We start from the raw sequence: 10143 nt of genomic DNA, 5'->3' as shown, positions 1-10143 counted from the left end.
ATGAGACAAAGTATATGTGAACTGCTATATGAAAAGTGAATTTACTCTGTAAATCTTCACCCAAATCCTAATAAAAAAAAATAATAATAATAATAATTCAAGAGGACCTTGGCAGAGACAGCTGAACAGTACATTTTTTTCCCCTGCACTGGAACAGAAACCTACATGGTTGACCAGTCACTGTAGCTTTCTTTGTGGCACCACACTGTTAACAAAATTGGCATTCCATGGAGGAGAATGAATTCGAGCATAAACAGCTAATAAAAATGCCTGTGTATCTTATCAACTAGCAAAATCATGCCTGTACTATTTAGAGTTTTATAAGGTACTTTACATATATGCTAACATTATTAAACAGTTTCATTCACCTCAAAAGAATTCTCCATGAAGTTCTTTGGCATAGCTGAATTACATTCTTTGGCTTCTATAACTTTCAGGGCAGAGAGACACTAAGTGAGGTTAAGTCCTAATAAGGCCATTCAGGAATGAAATCTCACCCCCAGGGCTTCCATTTCTGAGGATCAGAGTGTGCCCTCCTTATATACACTATCAGAGAGATTCTGGTTTTTGTTATTCAACTCTGTCCTTTAAAACATAAAATTATCAATTTATATATGTTATCAGAGGATTTTAGAAACAACAAATTCACCTCATAAAAGATTCATCCAGCTTCCAAATACAGATTGAAGGACAGAGATAGCAATCTTTATAAAGGTCAAGATTTAATCCCTCCCACTCATTAACTCTAAATTCATCAGATTGCTTTTGGTTGCAAATAACCAAATTCTCAATAGGATATTATAGTGTATCAGTGGGCATGTGACTGCAAACCAGAAGGTTGGCTGTTCAGACCCACCAGCCACTCTGTGGAAAGAAGGCTGTGCAATCCACTTCCATACAGATTTACTGCCTCAGAAACCCAAAGAGGGTCGCTATGAGTTGGAATCGACTGGATGGCAGTGAGTTTAGTTTTTGGATTTTCCCCAGATAAAGATTATTTGCTTAAGGCTTCTATTGAAATGCATTCTGAACTATAAACTATAAACTCTACTCCCTTTTCTACTCCACACTTCTTCCCTAGAAAGAATAATAATAATAACAGAAAGAGACCATTTCCCTTAAAGAACTTATCAATAAAGCACTTTTGCAATAACCCATGTAGAACATCCAAAAAACTGATATTCAGAGGTGAATATAAAACAGAGAACACATAAACCTTTTGTTAAGATTTCAACCTAAATTAACTAAACAGACTATCTTCAGGTCCTATAATCCTCAATGTTCATAAAAGCCAGAATTCTCATATTACAAACCGTCCAACAATACACCATCTCCCCAGAGAAAAGAAGCAAATGGAGTAGCCAACAGTCATACTCCTTTTGAACAGGTTGTCTCATAAATACATAGAAAAGATTGCTAATTAAAAATATGAAGTATTAAATAATACTTTTGTGAGTACATATCAAGCAGGATCTTTATTTTAATCTGAAAATAGTTAAAAACATGCTTGAAAAGGCCTGATACGTGATTGATAAAGGGCCAAGAAAACTTGGTAGTTAAAAGCTTTAGTTTATGAATTATGCTATGTTCAGAATGATAAACCAGTCAAAAATAAAATCCATTTAATTAGCCAGTATTATCTCTGTGGGGAAGACTTTGTCTAGGTTGCTACATGCCAGGGTGTGGGGTGGAATATATACATATAAGATATTTATATATATATAAAAGTTTATTAGACCTCTTATCCGCTAAACTACAGATGATACAAAATAGAATTTTAGCCAGGAAGGAACCCTGGAGCCCCTCCATTCTAAAGTCTCCTTTCAACAGTGAGCAAACCACGGCCCAGAGAAAATAAGGGGCATGCCCCTGAAGAGTGAGCAAGTTAGAGCCTCAGAGCCAAGGCCAGAGCCTGAATCTCCCTGCTCCCACTGTCCTTTCTTCTGCATAACACTGTCACTCACTGGAAGATACTATTTTCTACTTGTTTGCATACAATCAAGTTTCAGTTCTACAAGTTAGTGATTTTGTTCCAAATGTGATAGTCCCTAGAAAATGCCTGTATATTACAGCAAAACCTTTAAAGCCACAATCCAGAGAACGCATAAGAAACTGTTAAAGAAGAATATCAAAAAATAAATATAGCATGAATACTCAGCCATTTGTTTCTTTGATTTTCTTAGGGTATGACAAGAAAATTTCATTAAGCAAATCAGTATTATAAAAGGTAAACAAATGCTAGCTTTACAACTCCCTCTAGTGGTTTTGTCAAAATCTGAGTCTTCTCATGGTGGCCTGTGGCTTGAGATTCCAACTGGTCTAGAAATCCTCTAAATCACTTATTGGCTATATCTTTTCCTTTTCTGAAGATTAAGTGCACTTTCTGCATTTGTTCTTCAATGCCAGCAATGGAGGGACTAGAAATGGAAAAGGCAAAAATCCTACCTGTAGGGTGTTAATTAGAAGGCACGGAGGTGGGAACTTGACTGTGGCTTAATCACTGACTTATGGGTATATGTGGACAAAATCCCAGCTGACCCCAAAGCATTAAAATTAAACATAGCTTGTTAAAGCATGTTGTAATTGGAACTAGTCATTCATATTTCAAAGTCAAAATCAAGATTATCTGGTCATTTACACACAAAAGCTCTCACAAATCCTTAGCAGGATAGACTACAAGTCAGATGCACATTCATGAGTTGGAGATAGAGGCATTCCTCCTACATGATTAGGATACAGAGTAATTCACTACTTAGAGAAAACGATATACATTAGCCACTGCTAACAGTTATAACTCTGCTGCCATGCAAAAGCTGCCAACTGGGCAGTAAAGAAAAAACACCTCTTTAACCTCTTAAGGCTATAGTTCTGCTAGTATAGTTCTTCACTCATAGCGACTTCTCCTTGGATTTCTGAGGCGGTATCTCTACAGAAGTAAATTGCCCAATCTTCCTTCCAAAGAATGGCTGGTGGGTTTGAACCAACAGCCTTCCGGTTAGCAGTCAAATGTCGTAGGCACTACACCACCACAGCTCCTTAGTATACTCTAGTTTAGGACAAAAAGCCTTCTATCTATGTAAGCAAACTCAGGTTAGATCAACCAATTCATTATTTTAACTTTCAGTGGCAAAGTATACATATACAGCCAAACTTTTTAATGATTTTGAATTTTGTTACTGAAAATTGGAAACTCTCTAGCTTCTGCTCTCACTTCTTTCCTTGTGGAAACTATTTTTTTTTAAAAAAAAGGTAAAAATACTTTTTATTAATATAAGCTTTCTTAGGAATAAAACCATAATCATCAAATTAGAGTCAAATTAGCTATATATTCTTTTCTTCTTCCACTCTGCCATAAACACTCATTCTTATATCCACCTAACTTCCTCTTCACCTTTTAAAAAAGCACTTTTTCCTCATCTTAAATGATTGTAAGCGGCCATCTAAGATGCAACAAGTAGACTCTCTTCATCTGGAACAAAGAAGAATGAAAAAACTAAAGATGCATGGAAACAATTAGTCCAAAGGATTAGTGGGCCATGCGAACTCAGCCTATCTGACCCTGAGATCAGAACTAGATGGTGCCCCACTACTACTGTCAACCATTTAGAAAGGGATCAAAATAGGAGAACCTGGTAAGAGTGGGAGAAAAAAGTGAAATAAAACTCAAAATCATAAAAAAGACCAGGATTGTTGGTTAGGTAAAACCCCGAGACTATGGCTCCTAATCAAACATTTGGCCTGGAATCAAACTCATTCCCATGGCTTCCCCTTCAGGCAAACAACAGACAGGCTTGTAAGGTGAACAATTACACCAGGGAGATGTATTCCTTAGAACAGTCAACCATGAGAGATCAGAAAGAAGGGCAGCATTTGCACAGGGACATAGCTCAGAGGACAAAAATGCATAGGAAAAAGGGCACAGGGAAAAAGTAACCACGAGGAGGAAGTGGGAAAAAAGTTGTTACATTATGAGAATTGTAATCAATGTCATGAAACATAATGTGTATGAACTGTGGAATGGAAAATGAATTTGCTCTGTAAACTTTCAATCAAATCACAATAAAAATAAAAATAAAAAGAACCCATTTTCCTCTGGAAATTCTCTACCTTGGTGTATAATTCAGGGGAGCTCTGGTGGCGTAGTACCTAAGGCACTTGACTGCTAACCAGAAGGCTGGCGGTTCAAACCCACCAGCCACTCCTCAGAAGGAAGACTGGGCAATCTACTTCCCTAGAGATACTGCCTCGGAAACCCAAGGAAGTGTCACTGTGAGTTAGAGATGACTAGACGGCACTTAACAACAACAACAATCTTAATGGAAGCAGATCACCAGAACTTTTCTTCCAAGGTACTGATGGGTGGCTTCAAACCACCAACTTTCAGGTTTGCAGGCAAGTATAAATCATTTGTGCCACGTAGGGACCTTCCTTAACTACCACCACCCTTAAAATGTTCACTAGATAATAGACCTGACAGTAAATTCTCTCTAATACTCTACTTATCTCTCTAGTATCTTTCTTTAAAGGTCTACTATAATAAACTGATCCTCTCAAACATTCTAGTGGATAGGTCCCAGCTAACTACCGAAAGTCTTCAGGGTCATGAAAACCTTTGTTGTGAGTTCACAAAGTAAAAGGAAATACTTCTATGTTTGCCATAGAAACTATTGTGATGAACCCTGCTAAAATCTGGATACCCTTGCCCCTAATCACACACAACTTCACAAGGAGGGCAGGTGGGGTCTTAAGTACATAAGCCTGTGTCTGTGTGAGAAGTGGGGGTTGTAGCCAGCTGGGAGACGAGACTCAGCTCCAGCCCACCTGCTGCCGTGTGCCAACACAGGTCTACTATGGCCAGGGCTTAAGATGTTACAAAACAAGCCAGAAATTCTGGGCTGTTACATGAAAGTTTTCCAATTTTAAAAGATAAATTCAAGTTTTAAAAAACACTATGCAGCCAAACAAAATACATCTACAGATAATGCAGTGAGCTGCTAGTATTCTACATCTACCTAACCATACTGCCAGCCATGTGGACAATAGTCAATTGACTCTTCCTTGCTTCCTGCTAAAATTAATACTCCGCAGTAACTATAAAAAAGATTACATATTATAAAATGTGTAATAGCAAGCATGGTCTCAATACTAAGGAAGCCTTTTATCATAGTCAAGAAATTTGACTCAAACTGAAAACAATCCTAACAAGTAAATTGCCACCATACAATTACCACTGCACTATTACTATTGCTACCACTTTCTGAACAATCACAATGTGCCCAGCATTTGCTACATACTTTATTTATAAATAATCTGATCTCTTTCTACTACTCCTTTCTTCCTACAATCCATTCACCACACTGCATCCAGAAAGATCTTTTTCTTTAAATTGTGATTTGGGTGAAAGTTTATAGAGCAAATTGGTTTTCTGTTCAGCAATTCATATACATTTTGTTTTGTGATAGCCATTGCAATTACAATATAACAACACTCTTCCCACTTCCTCCCTATGTTTACAATTTCTCTTTGTCCTTCTTTCCTATCCCTTAATATCTTCTGAGTTTTATCCCTGGGCAAATCTCACATGGCCCATTGTTATAAGCGTATACCTCCCTGGTGTTTCTGGAGAGATCTTTGAAAAATATAATCAGATCATATCCTTTCCCGGCTTAAAATCCTCCACTAGCTTCCTATTGCTCTTAGAATAACATATAAACATCTTATCAAGGCTTGGGAGCTCTGGTGGTATAGTGCCTAAGGCATTTGACTGCTAACCAGAAGGCTGGCGGTTCAAACCCAATCAGTCACTCCTCCAAAGGAAGAATGGGCAATCTACTTTACCTTAGAGATACCACCTCGGAAACCCAAGGAGGGGTCACTATGAGTTGAATAGAATTGATGGCAGTGAGTTTGGTATGGTTTTGGTTTATCAAGGCTTACCATGATCTGGCCCTAGCCCACCTCTTCTCTACATATCTGCTCTCCCTCTTTGTTCTGGGCACTCCCAACACCATGCTGCATCTGGAGTCTTCACAGATAAGAAGGGCCTCTTCCCACCTGCAGGTCTTTGCACTATTATGGCCTAGAATGGTCTTCTTTAGTCTTTGCTCCTTCTCAACTTTGCTCCAGTCTCAACTCAAGCATTTCTTCCAAGCAACCTTCCCTCACCATCCTTTCATATCACCCCTGCTTTGTTTCCCTTATATTTGCCAGTAATTCATTCTCACTCACTCAAGTTATTTTACTCATTTGTTTATGGCTTGCCTATACTAGGACTTAAGCTCACCAAAGCAAAGACTCTTCCTTAGCTAACTCATAGCAATCTTCCAAAGCCCTAGAAATTATGCCTCTAACTCTAAAACCAACTATTAACCTGTGGCCATGGAGTCAGTTCCGATTCATGGTGACTCCATGTTTACAGAATAGCACTGTTCCATAGGGTTTTATTGGCTATTACCTTTAACTAAGCAGACTGCTGGGCCTTTGTTCCCCAGTGTTTCTAGATGGGTTTGAACCGCCAACCTGTAATTTAGTAGTCAAATGTAAACCATTTGTGCTACCCAGGGGCTTAGCCAACCATTACCTACCTCCTACATGAAACGATTTAATTTTTTTTTTTACCATTTATCTGACTGTATCATTCATAGTTATATTTTATTCTTATCTCTAAAAAGGAAGCATTCCATTCATCCATCTTTTAAAAGTCCAAATACTGACCCAGTTTAGGGTCTGTTTGGTTTTCTTATGAAATTATAAATTCTGTCAAAATAACACAACATGCTATAATTTTTATCAGGACATCAAAATTTTTAAAGACTGGATTTCAAGTCTTTTTTCCTGGTAACTTACCTCTTTCTCTCTTTCATAGTCTTCTTTGTCATAGTCTTCATCTTCATTTTGTGTCTGAAGGGCCACACTGCCAAAGTCTAATGACATGGTCCTCCTGTGGCAAGGGGAAGATGTTTGGTTTCTAAGTATCCCAATCTACACAAGAGATGCCATACACAAAGTCAAAACACAACAACAGGCTGGAAGGGAAAATGTTTAAGTCACGTATGACCAATGGTTAGTATTTTAAATACTGTGTAAAGAGCATTCTCACAAATTAATTGTGATTCACAGAAAAAAAAAAAAAATGCTGTTATGACAGCAAGTCATAGTAAAGAAAAAAATGCAAAGAGCTAATACACCTATGAAAAGACCTTTTTTGGTGACCTGGAGAGTATAACTTAAAATAGTAAAACTCTTGCCCAAAAAGGAGAGAATAACAAGCCAGAAATATATGCCAAAGCAAAAAATTTTATGAAAAGGTACAAACAAAATTTTGGATTAATTGTAAGAAATATGGCACAGGTAGCATCATCCATATTTTGCTTCAGCCAATGAATATCACAAATTCAAATTTCATGCTCTACAAAAGAGCTGGCTTAATGGTTGCTACCCAGAAGCCATTTACCATCTGGTAAATTCCACACAGCACACAACAAAAATGTAAGTGTTAAAGTTCCTGCTGTTAAGCTTGATAAAATCAGGCTCTGGCAAAATACTCAGGAGAGAAAAAAAAAAACAGAACTGAAGGTACTGAGGGCTGTGGAGCTGTACCACTGTGCAGCTCCAGTTCCAAAACCAACACCAAGCGTTCCCTGGGGAACAGTAATTGCGGTGGCAGAAGCAGCAGCAGGAGATGGGTTTTCAACTACTTATGGTCAAAAGGCTGCTGATGATTTAAATTATACTTAGGGCACCTGACACCACAAATAAACTCCCCAGAATTTCAAAGCTCTGACAAAACATAGGCAGGCATCATCAATTACTTGGCCCAATTCTTACCCGGTCCATACAGTCCACTATTTGCATGCCAAATGAACGGCACTTTGATGTGAGCCTAACCCACAACACTTACATTACACCTTTCAGGTGCTAAAATATCATTACATTGGAAGTGAAATAAGAAGCACAGACCCAGCGATCTAAATGCATTTTACCAGAAAGAATGTAAAACCAAAAACCAAACTCACTGCCATTGAGTGGATTCCGACTTACAGTGACTCCCACTGGGTTTCTGAAGCTGTAAATCTTTATGAAAGCAGACTGACTGCCTCATCTTTCTTCCGAGGAGCAACTGGTGGGTTTCAACCACCGACTTCTTAATTAACAGCCAAATGACTTAACCACTACACCACCAGAGCACCTATAAAGACCTTAGCTTCCTCATAATAACAGTTGAGAACTTTGATCACAAAGTTTTCTGTAAACCAGGAACTCTATAACCCCCTTTATGGTATTGCCGCCAAAGAAACTATAATGCACCATTAATTTTAAAGATGTAGCTTGATTTTGTGAAGGCTAAAATAGAAAAACAAACTATGTACTTTAAAATTGATGAAATATGGTATTACACGTTAACACAAACAGGGATTTTAGTGCTGAAGATCCCAGAGGTAGAGTTTTGGGGATATTTTTTCAAAGACTGAGTTATTTCTTGGTGAAGCTCCAATTTGCAGTCCACCTTCCCATCCCTTCCTCTCCGGTCTCTGCACCCATCCTCCCCTTCAATTTGCATTAACTCAAACTCCTCACATCAACTTAAACCCTTCCAGTGTCCAATGCCTAGGTCAGCCCCACCACCTGCTTCTATTCTTGTGCCAGGAAAAAGGGATAGAAGACAGGTGCACTCCTCCACCAAGAGGCAAAATACCCAAGTGGAAGATCTAAATCCTTGTCCCCACTCTGTAACTATAAGAATCTTGTACATCCTGCATGGAGTGAAGATCTGAATATAGAAAAGAACCCATAAAACAGCTGAAATGTGCCATACACATACATACTCTATGGTGAGGGAAAAACAAAAACACTATCCCATGCTTCTAAATAGAGTTTTCTTCACTACTGAAAGTGAACATCAAGTCTGTAGAACTTAGAGACAATGGAAAATACTGTTGTTGCTGCTGTTGTTGTGTGCCATCGAGTCGGACCCGACTCATAGCGACCCCTCCTTGGGTTTCGGAGGCAGTATCACTATGGAAGTAGATTGCCCAACCTTCCTTCCGAGGAGTGGCTGGTGGATTTGAACCACCAACCTTCTAGTTAACACAAGCCCTTTTAAATCTTACCTCCTTAAAAGAGATGAGATTAAGCTGAGCCTTAAAGACACCCAAGAATTGTCAAAGCAGAAATCTTCCCACCTCTGAATTCTTGTAGTATTCCACCTCTTTTTGTACTTAACTGTAAGTACAATGCAGAATATGGTATTTGGATTAATCTCTATAAGGTGAAAGAAAGATGCCCTAATGGCTCAATAGTTAAGCGTTTGGCTGCTAAAAGAAAGGCCAGTGGTTCGAACCTACAAGGTGCTCCATGGAAGAAAAGACCTGGTGATCGGCTCCTATAAAGAATACAGCCTATCCCACTGTCAGCCACTCAGAGGGGGATCTATATAGGAAATCTTGGATAGAGTGGGAAACAATGTGGAACAAAACTAAAAATCATAAAAAAAAAGACCAGGTTTGCTGGTCTGACTGAGCCTGGTAGAATGCCTCAGACTATGGCCCCTAGCTACTACTACCCTTTAGGTCTGGAATTGAATTCACTCCTGTGGCTTCCAGCCAAACAAAAAAGATAGGCATATAAGGTGAACATTACATTAGGTAGATACACTCCTTGGAGAGATTAATCATGGGAGAATAGAAGGGCTTTGTATGCACAGGGAGACAGCTGGGGGGGGGTGGGCAGGAGTGCATGGGAGGGAAGGACACAGGGAAGAGGTAACTATGGGGAGCAAGTGGGAAGAGAGCTGTTGCCTTGTGGGAAATTACAGTCAGTATCACGAGACAAAGTGTATGTGAACTGTTGTATGGAAAATGAATTTGCTCTGTAAACTTTTACCCAAATCACAATAAAAAATTAAAAAAAAAAAAGGGGAATGAGGAAAAAAGAATACAGCCTAGGAAACCCTGTGGGCCAGTTCTACTCTGTCATATAGGGTCTTTATTAGTTGGATTCCACTTGGCAACAAACAACAAAGGTAAAAAAAGGGAGGGTTTTTTCCCTCCCAATCCTTCATTAGGCTGTCATCAAATTATGGTGACTGTTGAAAAAGAGCACTAAGATTTACAAGTGCCTATGCTAAATATGGGAGCTCTGGTA

The 10143-nt window shown here is 38.8% G+C and overlaps 1 protein-coding gene across 1 annotated transcript in view; it reads right to left on the bottom strand.

Annotated features, from left to right (window-relative positions):
- The window catches only part of CEP152 (centrosomal protein 152), a 114877-nt gene extending 107944 nt beyond the window's left edge, over positions 1 to 6933 (bottom strand). Inside the window, exon 1 of the mRNA XM_042783682.1 lies at positions 6847 to 6933. Within this exon, the coding sequence (XP_042639616.1) occupies positions 6847 to 6933 (87 nt within the window). The remainder of the gene's footprint in view (positions 1 to 6846) is intronic.
- Between the last annotated feature and the right edge of the window lie 3210 nt (positions 6934 to 10143).

The sequence above is a fragment of the Orycteropus afer genome, unplaced genomic scaffold (genome assembly GCF_000298275.1).
Source record: "Orycteropus afer afer isolate SDZICR_OR568_19922 unplaced genomic scaffold, OryAfe1.0 scaffold00026, whole genome shotgun sequence".
Taxonomy (NCBI): Eukaryota; Metazoa; Chordata; class Mammalia; order Tubulidentata; family Orycteropodidae; genus Orycteropus; species Orycteropus afer.
The sequence above is the reverse complement of the archived record's forward strand: the minus strand, read 5'-3'. Positions and strand labels throughout refer to the sequence as shown.